Source organism: Castor canadensis, chromosome 19, assembly GCF_047511655.1.
Source record: "Castor canadensis chromosome 19, mCasCan1.hap1v2, whole genome shotgun sequence".
NCBI lineage: Eukaryota > Metazoa > Chordata > Mammalia > Rodentia > Castoridae > Castor > Castor canadensis.
In genome coordinates this window covers 7347348-7365256 of record NC_133404.1, presented here as the reverse complement: position 1 = coordinate 7365256, position 17909 = coordinate 7347348, and the positions used below count along the sequence as shown (strand labels likewise).

The window sequence follows — 17909 nt, the reverse complement described above, 5'->3', positions numbered from 1 at the left end:
ACCAGAGGGTGGGGGAGTACTAGGTAGGTCCAGCCTAGGGCCAGGCCACAGTTCCTCCTCCTGGTCAGGAAGGTCAGGGGCTGGTGGGTCGGGGTGAGCAGAGGGGTGGGCAAGAGCACAAGATAGACAAGTGAAGGTGGACTGAATGTAGAAGACCTGAGACCCCAGTGCAAGAGGAGAGGCTGGAGGCTGGGAACAAAGGGGAAAAGAGGGATGGCAAGGAGAAATTTCCTCTCTGATTATGGAGACCCCAGACTTCCCGAGTGTGATGCTAGGAGTCCTGGAAAAAAGTGACCCAGGTGGCTTTTGCCACCTACGCTAGGGGGAGGGAGGCCAGGGTGTCTAGAGGAGGCCAAGGTCGGGACCTGGGTTACACTGGGTGGGATGTCCGGGAGAGCCCAACGTCCTGGGGCTCCGGGGTGATAGCCCTGCCAGCTCAGGGAAGCCTGGGCTGGGTCACCGCGTTGGGGTTCGAATGTCGCTGCTCCCAGGGCCGTGGGCGGCCTCTCCCAGTTTGGCTCGGATTCTGGGCTCCAAAGCTCAGCGCTGTTCCTTCCGGGCTCAGTCACACCGGCGACTTCACTGACCCGACCCAGCGGAGGCCTCGACCCTGGCCTTGGCCCAGCGCCTCCCTGGGGACCGCCGGGATGCGTGTGGTCCCTGGCCGGGTGCGGGGGGGCGGGGCGGAAACCTGCGGGGACCCCTGGCTCTGCGCCCCGCAACTTGGAAGAAGCCGCGCCCGCGCTCACCTGGGCGTCGCGCTGTCCCTGCCGTGGGCGACCTCAGAAGCCAGGCCGCCAGCTCGGGGACACCGAGGCTCCCCGGGCCACCCTCGCAGTCCCCGCTGGGGTGTGGGGAGGGAGAGGATTGCCTCTCTCAAGCCCCGTCACCGCCGGGACAGAGGGACAACGCGACGTTCAGTGCAACGTTTAATTGCGAATTCTGGACAGGTTTCTGGGAGGTTAATCACAGCTGTCCCAATTATTTATGGCTTTTTGGCAAATTTCCGACCAGATAAGAAGCCTACTCTCTTGCGAAGCGCCTTGCAGGAAATCTTGTAAATATCTGATGATTCCCTTCAGCCAGGGATCCTGCGCCACGCCCGAGCGCGGGATGGGAGTCGTCTCCGGGCCACCCGCCCGCCGCCACCTGCCCGGGCCCGGACCGGTCACCCGCGCCAGCTCGGGACCGAGCCGAGCCCCCGCCTCGGAGCCCCCGGCCGCGGTCCCCGCCCTGCGGCCGGGACCTTCTGTTCATCTCCATTTGGAAAGAAGCGAAGGGCACCCACCGAACCCCTCAACGCCGCGGGGTTCCGAAAAGCAGCGCCTGGAGTTCTGGGTAAGTTTGTTTTCCCAGATCCCCTCGGTAGTCTTGGGAATTTCCGACGCTTTTCCAGGTAATGCTGATCCTTGTCGGACCGCAGTTATTACCAGTGTCACTCAGGGAAGGGCTTAGCGCTGCCGTCGGCTTAAGGTGGAGAGGCGACATGGAAAGGTCAACATCTCCAACAGACGCGGGCACAGTGCTTTCATATGCGCTCGGAGCCACTGTGACCCTTAGTTTTAGTTTTACTTCCACGTTGCTTCATTTCACGATTATTTGAGAAAATGCTCCGGGGTGCCCGATGGCTTTGCAGCACTCGTTTTTACGCTGGGGAATAATTTCAGTCCAGCGGTGCTAACGAGGGGGCCTTCGGTGCACAGTGCCCCGAATTCGCGCGCAAGCGCTGTCGCTACACCCAAGCCTTAGAGATCCACAGCAGCAAGCTTTAATCACCCTTTAATTAAGACGCTTCAGGAGTTGGGATTAATATCTGTCTCTGAAATCTATGTTGCCTTAACACGAAAAGTCAACACTGAAAACAGAATAAGTTATTTTATTACAAGAACAAAACAGACTTGCTAATTTTATATCTAACTTCACACATATTACAAATGAAAATTATATATTATCATAGGATGTAAGTTAACAAAGTCCAAAATATTGTGCATACACGAAATAAACTCAACTTGCAGAGTTAGGAAGAGCATGACGACATCTGCAGTCATTATAAATAGTGACAGTATACACTATCTACTGCAGAGAGGATGGACACATCAGATGTCCTGAGGGGACAGCTAGTAGTGTCTGAAGGACTCAAAATAGCAACAAGGGCACTCAAATACAGAACCAGTTACAAAATTCATTTTTTCTCTTTTTTCAAGAAAAACTGTCGAGCTTCTTCCCAGGCCTGCTGAGGAAATCTGTTAGCCAGCTCAAGGTAGTCTTGAGGATCAGGGTACTTTCCTGACAGGAACAAAACAGATAATTAAAGAGTTCAATTCTTTGAAGTGTAAGAAATTAAACTTATTTTGATATCTGAGCACAAAATGGAGTCATACACTTCAAATAAACCATGATACATTTTACATAAATTTACCTGTAGCATAAATAGACAATAAATATTTTTACCACAGTTCAGTGTGTGCTTCTGCCACATTCAGACTGCATGTAAAATATTATGAAACAATGTTTCTGGACTACAGAATAAGGAAATAACACACACAACACATGTGTATATATTACATATAGTGAGTAATACAGTAATATATATATATGTATGTACATATGTATGTATGTATATAATACATATAAATGTGTGTATGTATACATTTATGTATATGATATGTATATAAAACACAAAATAAAATGTCCACACATTCTACCTTTAAGTTAGTCTTGAGAGGGTAATCTGTTTGTAAATAGTGACTTTTTTGGACGCTGGGAATGGAGCCCAGGGCCTGGTACACGCTAAGGGTGAGCTCTGCCTCTTAGACCCAGCCCAAATGGTGACACTTGTTTTCTAAAATAGTCTATTTAATTTAAAACATGAATTCAGTTTAAGTATAAATTTAAAATTGCTTAAATCTGGTGTTTGGTCGGTCTCCACCCTAAGCAGCCATCTGCAGTGGGTAACTGAAGCCATTGTGGTGCTCGCAGGAGCGGCTTCCACTCCTAGGCGGTTTACCTGGGTGATGAACCACAAACATCTCGAGATGTTTGATGGGACTTAACCTCATCAAAAAGGGAGCAAGGTGCAAAGTGCCTAGTGGGTAAGGCAGCATCTTTCTTTAAATCAAGCAGGCATTATGGGCTGTCACTGACATGGCCTTGACTCTTTTGGAGCAAAACAGAGACGAACTGCCCAGTTACTGCTCTGTGGGGAAGCCTGCTATAACCCAGGAAAGCATGGACAGCCGAGAGAATGGTCCCTTGAGAAAGAAAGAAGGCGGAGACTCCACAGGCCTCAGCCCACAAGCAGATGGAGGAGCTCCTGGAACTGTGCCTTCCAGAAATGCAGCAAGGGGCCACTCATCTTTTTTTGGGCAGGAGAAAGAGGAAGAAGGCATGTCTACACATCTCACTGGCAACAATACTGCTGCTCAATTAAAAATAATTACATTAGAAGATTTTTTTCAAAGTATTTTCATATATTCAAAATTTAAACAATTGTTTTGCAAGAAATACTAACAAATTATGTTGCTTTCTCCCAAGTGTCCTTTAAAACTTTAAAAAAAAAAAAAGGCTGCAAGTGAGTCAGGGCGGACCTGAACTTGCACGCTAATCTGGCTCAGGCGAGTGGCACCAACTGTGCTGTTGACTCGGATTTCTGAACAGATGCATAGCTTTCTGTTTACTTTCCTGAGTGTCTGAGTCAATAAAACATGCATATCTTCATAGTTCCGGAACAGTTTAGTTGTATTTTCTTCTATATACTTTCCAACACCTGCCCACTGTAGATGACTTGTGTGCGTGTGTGTGTGACAGAACCAAGAAGTAAGGGCTTCTTGGCAGGAACCCCAGAGGGTCCTGTTGGGAATGAGTCTGAGTAAGTATGACTGAAAGACTATGGAACAATGGAAGAACTGGGGAAAATCTGGACCAGAGTCTCAATCAGAGATGCCACCATGACAGCCAAAGCCAAACTGCATTTCTCAGTGACAATCTGAGTAGAATATTTAAAAATGGAAAGGAACAGTCTACCTTCTATATCTCCAGTTCTTATCATAGGAGACACCTCAGTAGGAATGACTGGAAAAAGAGCTTGTAAATCACTTGCCAATCTCTTCAAATTTGATGTCTTTTTTCTCCATGTAAAACAATTATTTTCAACAAAAAGTTCAAATACTTGAATTTAAGGGGGAAATATGGACTACTTCATTCTGGACATGAGCAGGGACCAGACTCCACCTTAGCATTTATGTGGGTAAGGCCTTTGTGATAGGTCTTCCTTATCACCATTTGCTATACCTTGCATGAGGTAAGAACACAAAATTGCTTTGTGCTTTCATTGCATCCATGGCCTTCTCGGCCTACTGACACACTTGGGCTTCCTGACATCATAGATTTCTTTATTCACTGATGTAGGTGGTATCTGAACCTCAAATATTTTAGGTGACTAAGTTTCTCTAACAGTTCCAGAAAAGGGGGTGAAACCTGAACATCTGGCTAACAAACACATATATTTCAGGTTCAATAGAGACATACCTTTGGGCTGGTAAGACTGGTTATCTGGCTGACCTGGAGTCTGTGCAAAATCCTGCGTGAGGAGAGAAGTGTGTTTATACCGTGCTCTGCACAGGCAGCCTCGCTATGAGCAGCTTTACATATGCCTCTCATTCATGCACCCACTTTTGCAGGAATGATCTGGAGCCCAAATATAAAATCTAAAGAAAGTGATGTTTTGTAGTTCATGTTCTCATAAATTTAAACCAAATAGTGGTGACTTAAATCTTCCTAATATTGCCAGAGCTATGTTGCTGCCTACTTTGGAAACTACCACTTTATTTTATACCTAATAAACCTAAATCTTAAGCCAAACTTACTCTCTCACAATATCGACAGATTTTTTTGTTTGTTTTGAGATAGGATTTAACTATATAGTCCAGTCAAGCCTTGAACTAAAGATCCTCCTTCTTCAGTCTCTGGAGTGCTGCTGGGATTACAGATGTATACCACCATGCCTGGCAAGATTTTTAAAAAGTACCAATATAACAGGTCTTACAGGAATTTCTACAGCTACACCTCAAAGTCTGATCATTTTACCTGTAGATAGTAACTGAAAAACGCAGACAACCATATATAACATTTAGAAATCTATGAAAACGATCAGTTCCCATCTTCTACCATTTTCTAGTGACTGTCAACAATCTTATTCATGAAGGCCTTAACAACCACTTTATAAACTAAAATTTAATGTGTAGCTCTATCCCCTTGAGCACAGTTATTTATAGAAAAGGAAAACCTGATTCTACCTCCCTAGCCTAATATACTATCCCAAATAAGCAATCTAAGAAATTTCTGTAGCATTTACAAAATCTGTATGTTAAATATAGTTTTTTGGTTTTTTTGGAATAGAGAAAGGGAGAATTAGAAGTATTCTGTGGTCAGTAATGGATGAAAATAGGAAATGTACACGATCTTTACTTGAGATTCTTATTTGCAATTTTGCTTGCTTGTTTTTTTGAGACAGGGTCTGGCTACGTAGCCTAGACTACTGCCAGGTCCTCCCGCCCCCGCCTCCTGAGTGCTATCATTTGTATTTTTTATAAGTTGTTTTTCAAGCATTTGGAAATGTAAGGAACTAAGCTGGCAAATACAAACTTCCATGCTCCCTGTCCCTGTCTCAGCTGAGGCCTCTGCTCTTGTGACAGAAAGCTGCAGTCACTGCCCCAAGGCCCTCTCGCTCCTGCCTCACTTCTCTCCACAGCACTTACACCACCTGACCCGATGTTTGTTTTATGTTTTGTTGTTCTTGTTTAATGACAGGTCTCGGAGGCATGGATTTTAATCTGTTTTATTCATTGCTATATTCCCAGTGCCTGGCACATGGTACACACTCAAAAATTACCTGCTGACTGCAAACACGTAGAAACCTGAATGAAAAGGAGCACAGTCTTAAGATTCTCTATAATGTATTTTCTATTTAATTTAATTCTAAGGCTCTAAGATTACGTGAAGAACCTTGTGTTGATATGGTGGTTATGTACTTTTATTAAGATTTTAATTTAACAGAAGACAGTTTGAAAGTCCATACTTATAGATCTGAATATCCAACTTGACAACATTTTCAGAAACGGGAACTCAGACTTGAATGCAACAACTAACCTGAGACTAAAACACTTCTAAGTATAATTGACCTGGTTGCGTTTCGTAGAGAGGGGCTTAGAAATTGTGTAAGGTACAGAAGGCTGGGAGAACTCTAACTGTTCCCATGGCTCCCACCCAGCTGGGCACAATCCTACCATGTGGACTGGTGTCTGCATTAGCTGGAATGAGGACCCACCCGGCACAGAATTCTGCTTTCTCTTTCACTACGATGGATAGAAAGCACTGTTCCCAATCTCACGTGTGCCAAGGACAGATGTTATACAGCAACATTAGAAAGAAAGTGAGGATTTTTCAGAAAATAAAGATCTACAATAACAAAAAACTCATAACTTTAGAACAGTCAACTTGATTTTTCTATTGTCAGCTGACTGAGTTCACTTAGTTGTTACTAATTCTGATTCCGGCCCTACCAAATTTAACCATATCAGACAAATATGAGGCTGCATTTAAAAGCTGGAGATTTAAAAAGTCAGGTTTTTATCCCCTATCTGTGTACATGCGAGAATCATATTTATTTAAAACTTAAATTCAGCTAAATAAATTGAAGTTTTAATTGATCTTTCTTCATCGTCATTATCCAGTCCCCTGCTAGACTAAAAGCAAGATAAGCATGACCGCCAAAGCCTTACAGAAGTCCCGTGGTTTTTAAACACATTTCTTGAGTGTGAGTTTCCATCTCATCAACGGCAAAAACATCCTTTCCTTGAAAACCTCCAGGTAGAATTTATGTAATACTCAACTCCAATTCTATTAATGAGATTTTAGAAACTATCCTGACACTTCTGAAATTAATTTGTAAGCACAGAGTGTAAAGTTCTTAAGACAGGGTTAGGGTTCAGGGTTAGGCAGAGAATAAGGCCTGATGGAGGGAGGTACCTGAATGAAGGTGGCCAGTAAGACGCAGCTCATCTCCTGTTCTAGGATGACCTTGTTCTGACGGTTGTTGTAACAGGCGGCGATCAGCGAAGGGAACAGCACTTTGATGAGCCGTGGGTCGCTGAAATACTGGAAGGGCAGCTGGCACAGCTTCTGCAGCACAGTAGGGTGGCGGCCTGACTGCACGATCACCTGCAACCGAGGAGGAGCACGGTCAGCTAGCTGCCCAAGGCCCAGTATTGGGCAGAGCCACAGGGAACATGCCGAGGAGTGTGAAGAAAGACAAAGGCTTCTGGCTCCTTCACAAAGCTTAATTTAAGTGGTTTAAAAAAGAGCAGGAAAAAAAAAAAAACAAACCCAAAACTCATTTTCCAACTTAAAGAAAAGATCTCAAAAGTCCCGCAGCCATTTCAAAATTATTAGAGTCCAGGATGGAGAGTGGCTTCCATAGACAGGGGTGTCTATGGAACAGATTCGGATTTCACACCGCTTTAACAAAGCTCCCCCACCCCCGGGGAGCACAGTGGCCCTGTCCTTAAAACCTGCAGTCACTCTCAAGAAAGTAAGATCCTCTCTGCGCGCTGGCCCTGCCCACTCAGCCTCCCTAGCCTCGCTCACTGGACACCCTGTGTGCAGCTAGATGGATTCCGTATGTAGGCCAGTCCTAGAAAGAGAAGGACGGCCTGTGAGGGAATGGAATGGTTTCAGCCAGCACACACACACTCCAAAAGATCCTTCCTCCATCTATACTTATCTTTGTTTCCATCAGTGGCATTGAATCTAAAAGGAGAATTGTTTAGATAAACCAGACTGTAGTCTTGAAGCAGTCTAGGTTTACAACTGTGTACATTTTAAGAAATAGGGCAACACAATTAATGGGCTTGCAGGGAAGGCCTCCTAATTTACTCCCCAGGCCTGATGATAAACTAAGAAATGTCAAAATCAGATCTGTTTCAAGTAACTTTGATTATAGACAGTTCTAATATGAAAGAGCTGGGTGACCCAGAGCCCACTTCACAGTACAGGAGGAAGCTCTGAGAAGGTTAGGAGCACTGTAAAACCTAAGGTCAGGACTGTAAATTGTACTTGGAAAAACACAATTTTACAGGTACACACCCAGACAGGACTGCATTCAAATTAAAACCAGAAGGATGGAATGAAACAGCAGAGGCAGGAGAAACATAAATTACAGGGATTTACAAGTTTTCAAAGTACTTTTAACAATACTTTAAGAACACATTCTCAGATGATAATGCAGTTTGGTTTAAGAACAAAATCAACAAAGTAATAGTTCACATATTTTCGTTCAATAGCTAAAATGACATCAAAAACCTTAAGAGAATGTTGATAGGGACTTGTTAATACCTTCAAATCCAAAAGGAATTTTAAAGACTTGCACTGTGACAATTCCACACATGGCTCTCTGCTGTCATTTCTGACACTGGCTGAGAAAAATGTACCTTATCGCTGATAAAACATTTGCTTAAATCTTTATTTTAATTATTAGCTAGATATTTTGTAACACAGCCAACTGCTCACCTCTTCAGAATTTATAATGAGACCATTACAGAAGTCTTTCTTTCCCTCTTTAGACAAAAAAAAAAAAAAAAAAAATTAAGAACAAGTTTTTTCTTTGAAACTTCATTGTTAAAATGCTATTATTGGAAGATTTGCTAATTGAAAAAATATTAAACTGGCTAATCTGGCTGGCACAGGCACAATGTTAACTCAAAGATTTCGACTCCTTGTTCCTGGTAAATTAGTACAAGCACAAGAGCTTCACCAGGGCTTACTGCACCCAGTCTCCTGAAGCAGAGCCCCGTAGGGATTTGAGGTCCCTCAAGGAACAGAGTTGATCCATTGTCTGTTAACAGAGTGAATTTACAGAGATCACCAGCAGTGTAGAGAGATGACCTATCAGAGGCTACTACTTTTAGGTCTGTGGACTTCAGAAGATGCAATGGGTATAGGCAGCTTGGTTACCTTGGGCTAGACTTCTAATCACAGGACCGACTATGACCTAACCAGGTTATAGGTAAGGAGTCTGTGAGGGCTGGTGAGACCTGGCTCACGACTGGCACATGACTGTGAGCCACAGTGGGATATCTGACAGGTTAATGTCCTTTGGACTACATTTCAGACACTGTGGGGGGAGGTGATCATGAGGTCCACGAAGGGGCCAACCTATATAGCACTGACAGCTGGCGGGCTAATTCAGGTGGGTTTGTGCACAGAGCAGGGGCAGGTGGATTACACAAACATGTCAGCTGAATTAGGCTGAGCACACTCCTCAGGGCAGGGAAGCCCAGCTGGAAGGAAAATCTCTTGACTCTGCTGCTTAGGACTTCAAGCACCAGGACAGAATGGCCTAGAAACACCTGACAGATGGGGAATGAGGCAAGACTCAGTTTTATTTCATCTGGTTACTCACTCCTAGGCCTTAGATTGTCAAATGTCGTCCTAGATGGCCCTTCAAGCTTTCCAAAGTCAGTAGGAAGTTACCAGAGTCATCATGGGACACAAGAATCTTGCTGAATAAATGTAATGTGGGTGATCAGTCATCTCAGACTTACAACATGGCCTTCCCTGTGCCTTCCTGAGGGAGCTGCAACTAAGTCAGTAGCTGTTAGTTTGTCACCTTTGTCCAGACAAAGCAGGGAAGTCCTAAAGGTGGGCACAACCCCGAGACTGGCCAGACCACCTGTCTCATCTGCCAGGGCACACAGGCCAACACAAGAATAAAGGGGCTTCCCACAGAGCCTCCTTCCAAAGCACTGTACCAGGGAGAGGGCCTAGCCTGACTGTCTATTTCTTTGGTGGCCAGTCATCACCCAGAGACAGCAAGTAGGGAACAGGTGTGTCCTCAATAACAATGGGAAACCGCCTTTCAAATACATTGCCCACTTTCTGAGGCAAAGCAGGGCTCCAAGAAAACCAAGGGAATTTACAGCAACATTCAGATCAAAAGAGGCCAAAGTGACCTTGACCTCAGGTACAGTTCTAAATAGAGGCTAACCAAGGAGCTAGGAGGTCCGGGTGACTGCCTTCACTCTCCAATTAGCTAAAAGACTGACTCTTAGCAAATTGCTCAATTTGCTCTGGGTGTTAAGGTGGTCAATGTCTTTAAAAAGTAAAATTTTTTTGTTGCTGTATAATGCACACACACACACGTGCATGCGTGCGCACAATAGTGGACAGCTCAATTTTTCACAAAGTGAACATACAAGTGCCACCATGTACCCCGATAAAGAAAGACAACATGACTAGGAATGCTGGATCGTTAAATACATTCCTTCTCACTGGAGATAAGATTCCTACATTTTGAATCTGAGAAAAGTCATATGGAAACCATTTGGCTATACTGGAACACAACAGTACCCGAAGGCTTTTTTGGGACCATTCTCCATCCTGCTCTGGAGTGAGGACCATGGGCAGCACAGGCTCCTCTTTTGGTACTCTTTTTGTGGCTCAGAGGCCACAATCACAAGGAAATGTATCTGTTATCCAAGTGCCTGGGTGACTTACCACTTCTTTCTTTATGTCATTGGTGAGGGTTGAGAGAGGGATGATACCACAGGTTGGGGGCTGAAACAACAGACATTTACTTCCTATGCCTCTGCAGGCTGGCAGTCTGAGGTCAGGCTGTGGTGAAGACCCTCTCTGTGGCTTGCAGATGGCTGCATTATTGTCATGTGATCTTTACTTGGTTTAGTGCATGTGGAGAGAGAGAGACAGCTCTCTTCTTATAATAAGACCATCTTATTGGATTAAGACCACACCCTTATGACTTCACATAACTGAATTTACTCCTAAAAGCCTTATCTCCAAATGCAGTCACACCAGGATTTGGGGCTTTAATGTATGGATTTGGAGAGAACACAGTTCAGTCTGCAGCACAGCCCTAACTCACTCATCACCCCCTCAATGTTGTTCCATTAGAAGGGCCGCCACGGCACTGACAAGGTGTACTGCAGAGGGGAGTGCCTTTTCTGGGCCAGTGTCTCTCAGTTGCCATAAGGCATGAAGCCACAGGCTCAAGAGTGCGAGTCTTAGGTAGCCGGGCCTCTAGGTCTGGCTCTGTCCCTGAACTGCTATGGTCACTTGGTTAATGTGAGCCTCATAGTCCTTTCTATAACAGAGGGTGTATGGCATGCTTCAAAGATTCAGATGAGGACCCAATGAGACGTGGAGGATGTCTGAGACCACAAAGCATGGAACTTTGTTAGGAGTATTTGGTGAGCTCGCCAGTTCTGCCTCTCTGTCTTCTGCTGGATTGGGACCAGAAGCCTCCTCTCAGTGTGAGGGCTTACAAGCGCTTTCCACCGACCTACCCCATCTCTTTTTAGATCAGAGGGGCTGGCAGCTGCAGACCCTGCTCTCTGGTTGAGACTCACCACCAAGCTTCATGCCACCCAAGCTTCAAGCCATTGCTGAGGCCTCTCTGGCCCTACCTGCACAGGAGGTAGCTATGCAAACACTGCTGGGGACGTCAGCCAGGATCTTGTGGTAGCAAAGTAGGAAATGCATCTGACAGCTTTGAAAAGAAAATCCCTACATAAGCACAATCCAAGAAGTAGAGGTAAGCACACAGAGAAACAGAGGCCATGCTGACTGTTGGGCTGACTTATGAATCTGAAAACAGAGCAGGAACAGCTAAAGCTACCAGGCCGGTGCTGTGGGCTCCTGACTCATGCCCAAGATGAGTCTTCTTTGAAGCACTTAACAAAATCCTTGAGCACAGAAACTTCCCAGAAAGCACAGCCAGAGACAGTCCTTTTACAGCTCCCAGACATGGCAGCAGCACGCTTTTCAGTTTCAGGAGGGCAGAAACCATGACTGTTGCACCTAAGCACAGAGGAGGTCCTCTAAGTTACTAAAATGAATAAAGCAAAGTGACAGAGAGCACTAGTCAAATCGCACCACCTCTTTCTTATGAGGCACAGGTGTCACTGTCTAACATGGAGGCCATAGTGGTATCTATCTCCTGTTGCCTTAGGCCTATAAAGCTAGTTCCTAAAGAATGAACTTTGTGGGTGTTGGGGGTGTAGCTCAATGGCAGACCTAACAGGCAAGAGGCCCTGGGTTTGGTCCCCACCACTAACACTACTAGAACAAAAAAAATCAGTTCAGCTGGGTGTAGTGGTGTACAACTATAATCCCAGCACTCGGGCTGAAGTAAGATGATCGAGAATTCAAGGCCAGCTTGGGCTACATATTGAGACCCTGTCTTAAAAAACCTCCTCCCTCCAAAAAGGAACAGATATTCTGATAAGGTGTCTACTTCTCTGAAAGGAAGCTGGAATTGGAATCCTCAGACCCTGGACCTCAACTCAGGGATTCCTGGCCTGGTTATAAGGAGAGGGCTGTAAAGATCTCCCCCTTTGGTGGATATGGGTGACACTGTGTCTCACACGGTATGAAGGAACTCAAGGTCTTCTAGGACATTGTACTGTCAGAACTTCAGTCATAGCCGGCCACAGCACTCAGCAGGTTTGAAGCCCTGCTATCTATGTCACCTGTATCACTAAACTCTGAGCTGGATAGACAGGGATGACCACACTCTATTTATTTATTTATTTGTGACAGGGTCTCACTATATAGCCTGGGCTGGCCTCAAACTCAGCTCCTCCTGCCTCTGTCTCCTGAGTGCTGGTTTTACAGATGTATACCACTATGTCTGGGCTTACAAGAAGGAAACCGATCCTCAGGAGGCTCAAGAGATTTATCTCAGGCCCCACAGCCAGTCTGTGGTGGATCTGGGGCTAGAAACTCTCAGGACTGAGTGCTGGCTTCTTCTCTCCTCCCAGGCTCACTGGACTCACAAGGATGCTCCTGCCTGGGTACCGAGGCTCCGTCACCAGGCCTGAGCTCACTCCATGGCTGGCTGTCAGCTAGCTTCTTGCACGACCGTGCCAGCCCCGAGGAAGATGAGCATACACACGTCCGTTCTCGGCAGACTAGCCACTGACAGACATGGGTTAAATGAACAAAAAGGGCCTCTCTTCAAAAACACATCCTCTTCTTGGTGTGTATTCCAGTAGCCAGTTTTTGGCTATGTCTTAGGGTTTTGTTCAGATTGTCACATGTAAGACCATGAGAGGGAGGAGTGGTTGGTGATGGGGCAGGACTCTGGGGAGTGAGCCACCGGAACACGTGAGCTCTGTCATGCAATGACTGTGTAGTTGGCTGCCTTCCCGAACAGGTGTGATAGGTTCTGAGTGCCTGCAAACTCGGCTTTATGTACATATTTGGGGAACTTAGAATATATTTTAATGAAGACATATTTTCACATATTTGCACTTTTTAATCTGAAGCTGTGATAGCGTCGGGACTAATTGCTTCCTGCTCCACAGATTTTCAATGCCACTGTGCTAATTTCCCAGTGCTCTTCAGGTATGTGTCAGACATTCTCCTCTGTTGGCATCCTTGTGGCAACTCCAGGGCTTGACTCTTAGCAAGTGCTCATTGAGCTTGAGGCTTCTTCTAATCCAAGCTTCTTTAGCACATCTTTTTTTTAAATGTGCACAACTTTTTGTACATTTTATTCTGGAAGCAATAGGCAGTTTATTATTTAGATAGATAGGTCTATCTCTCCATCCATCTTTTCTTTTTTTCTTTTTTCGTGGTGCTGGGGATCAAACCCCAGATCTCATGCATGCTAGGCAAGTACCCTGCCACTGAGCCACCCTCCAAGACCTCTCACCGTATTTCTAATTTACCTTCAGGCCGAAACATTTTACCTGGAATTGATTTGGTAAATTTGTGATGAATCCATCCGTACAAATGAAAGACTCTGTACCTTTTGTGGATCTGTAGTCTGCCTGGGGTCCTCTCAACCACAGAGTGAAAAATCCCTGCTGTAAGAGTAGTGACCATTCTCTTTAGAGGTAGTGCTCGCTAAATGTCCAGCCTCTGCTCTTACAGTTTTGAAACAAATGCTGTCATGTAAAATGGACTTATTGATCCGTTAATCATATTAATCATTATTAATCATATTAATAAGGCCTTGGTCTAGTTTTACCCAAAAGTGAAAAAAAAAAAAAAACCAGAAAAAAGGGAAAGTGGAGGTTGGGCTCTGAGTGACAGCAAGAAATGCAACAGGCCTGGGAGAGTTCGCAGGCTTCACATGAAGTCTGTGAAATGACACAGGGTCATTCACTGCAGAGGGTCCTGGAGAGTCACTGCAGAACACAAATGTTAAGCAGCATAATCTCCCTCCCTGTGGAGCGCCCCTTTCCTCTAACTGTGCACACCTGAAATGCAGCAGAGAGCCAGGAAGGAAGGGTGCAGGCAGGTCTATGAGCAGAGAGCTCAGTCCATTCATCCGGGGCATCCTGACCATCTACTCTGGCCAAGTATGGCTAAGGCACTGGGGCATCAAACATCCCTGCTCTCACCGAGTGCCGTCTTTCCACAGAATCCAGGCCAGGACAGTTCTGAGAGCTCCAACTCAGTCTACCAACTCTCATTTCAGAGGCAGTCTAATAAAAGTGGGTGTTCTGGCCTCCACTAGACTGGAATCAGCAAATTAGAGGAGAGAGACTACTGGAAACAAGCTGGCAAACTGACAGGAAGAAGAAACATCATCTGACATGAATATGTGAAGGAATTAAAATTATTCCAAGTAGAAGTGAGAATTCAAAAAGTTGCTTGGGACCATTTGATGTCGGTCTACCCTTTTTAGTTTGTAAGAACAGATGAGTGGACACTTTGGCCAGCACTCCACCTCATCCATTGGCCTCTTGGCATGATGTGGTAGGAGAGTGGAAGGGGGGCCATCTCTTTTAGCAGCCGTGCAGAGGTGCTCTGCCAAACCTAAGGCCAAACCAGTTCTGTGGATCAGTGTCGTAGGGTGAACGGGGTGTGGAGCTAGACAGAATACAAACAGTTAAATCTCATCAGGGCAAATTCTTTATGCCTAAGAATTCTTGATGTGTTTTTTCCCCTTTTCTTGTCAGAGACAAGATGTCCTCAATAGAGGGGCAAAAATAGGTGTCTAGACATCTAAATTCATTAAAACAGACAGCTAAGAGAGTCTGTAAATCATTGGAACAAAGAATATTTTTCTAGCAGAGCAGAAACAAAGTAGGTGCTGCATTCCTGTCCACAAAACTGGCCCTGCTACAATGCTGGAGCAAAGAGGCAGCAGCCATGGTGGCCAGGCTCACCAGGGGAACAGCTGAGGGTCTGTTCTCCATTGCTCTTCCAAGTGTGTCACACCTGGAGCCCAGGCCCAGGATAAGAGCAAAAGGACAAGAAGGTTCTTGAGGCCAGTGATCTCTACCTATCCTATAAAGAAAATGGCATGACCCAAACACACACACCTTGTTGCTTTAATTTGATGCCTTGAGGGGAAGGGTGGGAGTGGTGGCTTTATTTTAACATCTCAGGAGAAAAATCTCAGGAGTCTGTCCATAAATATAATCAAATCAAAATCAGAGGAAAGAAACAGAGATATTTCCTTGGCTAGCACTGCAAACAAATTCCTCTCAAACTTCTCCCACAGGATGATTTCTAGGCTGAGATTAAATGCAGATCTTGGCAGACCATGAGGGAGGTAGTAACCCTTGAGCAGTAGCCTTCTTCCTGGTGGTCCCAGGATTCATTGCTGTCTAGCTGCAGCCGAGCATCAAGGAGGAAGGATGAGGGAAGGGAAGAAGGGAAGGAGGGTGGACAGCAGCCAGGGACATCAGGAGACGCTAAACCAGTAGTTGGGGGATTGGCCTTTCTGAGGCTTTGGAAACCAGGTGATCCCAGAGAAACAGGGCTCTCCTCATGTGGGGAGGATGGGTGGCTGTCCTGCTGTGTCTCTCCAGGGAAGCTGAGTGAGAAGGCCAGCTGCCTGGAGGAAATGGGCTGTGTGCTGGGTGCCACTGGCAGAGGGATGTGAAAGAGGCCCTGGGCAGGAACTTTCATTCTACCCCTGCTTCAGAACCAGCGGCACCTGCTCACAGAGCTGGGCCTCCGGTGCAGAAGTCCAATGGCCACCACCCATTGTCCACACAGCAGAGTGGACTGGAGACGCGTCTCAGCATGTCACCCTCCTGCTAGTAACATTTAGAGGCCCTCATCTCCTAGAGGACCATCCGCAGGTCCTTGGATTAGCACATAGGTCCCTCATGATGGCATAAGCTGGCCTCGAACTATGATCCTCTGCTGATTATTACCTCCCTCCACCTGCCTGCCTCTTAGTGTTTGGCTCCCCACATGCTGAACTGCAGTCAGAATGAATAGCTAGCAGTTCTCTGCACTTGCCACGCTATTTTACATCTATCTTTGCTCATGTGCTCATATGCTTACAATGCTGTTCCTGCTTACCCAGTAAGTCTGTATTTCACTTTGAGGTCACCACCTCTGCTGTGAAATTTTTTCAAGAGGAACCCGTAGCACAGACCCAGGTTTGTTTATGGTCTGTTCCACAGTTATCTCCTAGAGAACCAGCAGCTTGAGGGCAGGGATTCTGACTTACTTTGCTTTCATCAAATGCTTGCTTAGGGAAAGAAAGAGTCTCAGCACTGATGACACTGCCTCTGGGCAGTGGACTCCAGAAGCACAGGGTCTGGGGTGTAGTGACTTCTGCATCTCTCTGAACATGGTGTGACGCAGTGGGCATGTAGTAAAAGCCGGTAAACCAGAGGAGGAATGAGTGATGAATGTGTGTATGGGCACAGCTTGTGATACTGGCATTTCCCCCAGAGTAAGTCACTCTCCAGCCATCTGCTTTATACCTCAGGCCTTTTTCCTGCTTTTATGTTGTCTATTCTGTGAGGAAAAGAGATACAATGTAAAATAATAATGTTCTAACTTTCCTTCAAATGCATCCTGCAGCACAAGGCTGTGCTAGATTATCCCAAACACTTGGCCAAACCTACAAGTCATGGGTTCTGTAATTTCTCATGGTCTATACCCACAAGTTCTGCTTCTGTTTTAATTTACATTTGAGGAAAGAGCCCTGGTCAGAAAGCATTGGCCTTGGAAATTTTACAGACTCACCATATAATCATAAATCCTTCCTTCCATCCTCCCATCCTTCTTCCTTTTTTCTTTTTTATGTTGTTCTATGGTTTGAACTCAGGGCTGTGCACTTGCTATGCAAGCACTCCACCATTTAAGACGTACACCCAGCCCTTTTTGCTTTAGTTATTTTTCAGACACCATATGTTGCTTTTTGTCCTGGCCGGCTTCAGATCAAGATCTTTCTACCTATGCTTCCTGCATAGCTGGGATGACAGGCATGTGCTACCACACCCAGCTTATTTGTTGAAATGGGAGGGTTTGCTAACTTTTGCATGGGCCGGGCTCAAACTATGAACCTCCTGATCTCCACCTCCTGAGTAGCTGGGATTACAGTTGTGAGCCATTGCACCTGGCTCTGTTTCAGTTTTCTATGTATATGCATTATCTGTGTCCCATTTGCCACTGTGAGTGGGGTGAGAGGGAAGGTTGGTCCAGGAAGCTCAGAGTAATGTATTGAGAGATCCAGTTCCAGTGACCCGGAGAAAATGCTTGTCCTCATCTGGCCACGGGGAGATGATCTCTGAAGTCCTGTGAGTTTTTAGATGTCACAATCCTGTGCTATGAGCATTCATTCAGATGTAACCCATGCAGCTCAGACCTCCACAGACACTACATTTAGGTATGGTACAAAGGGGAGGATCTTAGAATGTATTTTTCCTTGAGAAGGAATGGAAAAGTCCTTACAAAAGATATGCCTATTCAAATTCCCAACTGGTACTTACTCTGATTTTCTAATCCAGCTTTTTGAAGAAAAGAGAACTGATCACTTCCATCCACACACATGCACATAACACTGCACTGGAAAGATGCTGTCCATTACAGAATAGCAGGATGCGATGTGTGTGTTGTGGGGGCCAAGGGAAGTT

At 45.6% G+C, this 17909-nt stretch overlaps 1 protein-coding gene across 6 annotated transcripts in view; it reads right to left on the bottom strand.

Moving 5' to 3' along the window:
- Positions 1–1856: 1856 nt before the first annotated feature.
- The window catches only part of Scaper (S-phase cyclin A associated protein in the ER), a 477645-nt gene continuing 461592 nt past the window's right edge, over positions 1857–17909 (bottom strand). For all 6 annotated transcript variants that reach the window (XM_074061919.1, XM_074061920.1, XM_074061921.1 and 3 more), the window contains 3 exons: positions 7027–7218; positions 4528–4579; positions 1857–2286 (listed from right to left, as the gene is read on the bottom strand). In XM_074061919.1, the coding sequence (XP_073918020.1) occupies positions 2183–2286; positions 4528–4579; positions 7027–7218 (348 nt within the window). In that variant the 3' untranslated portion in view covers positions 1857–2182. The remainder of the gene's footprint in view (positions 2287–4527; positions 4580–7026; positions 7219–17909) is intronic.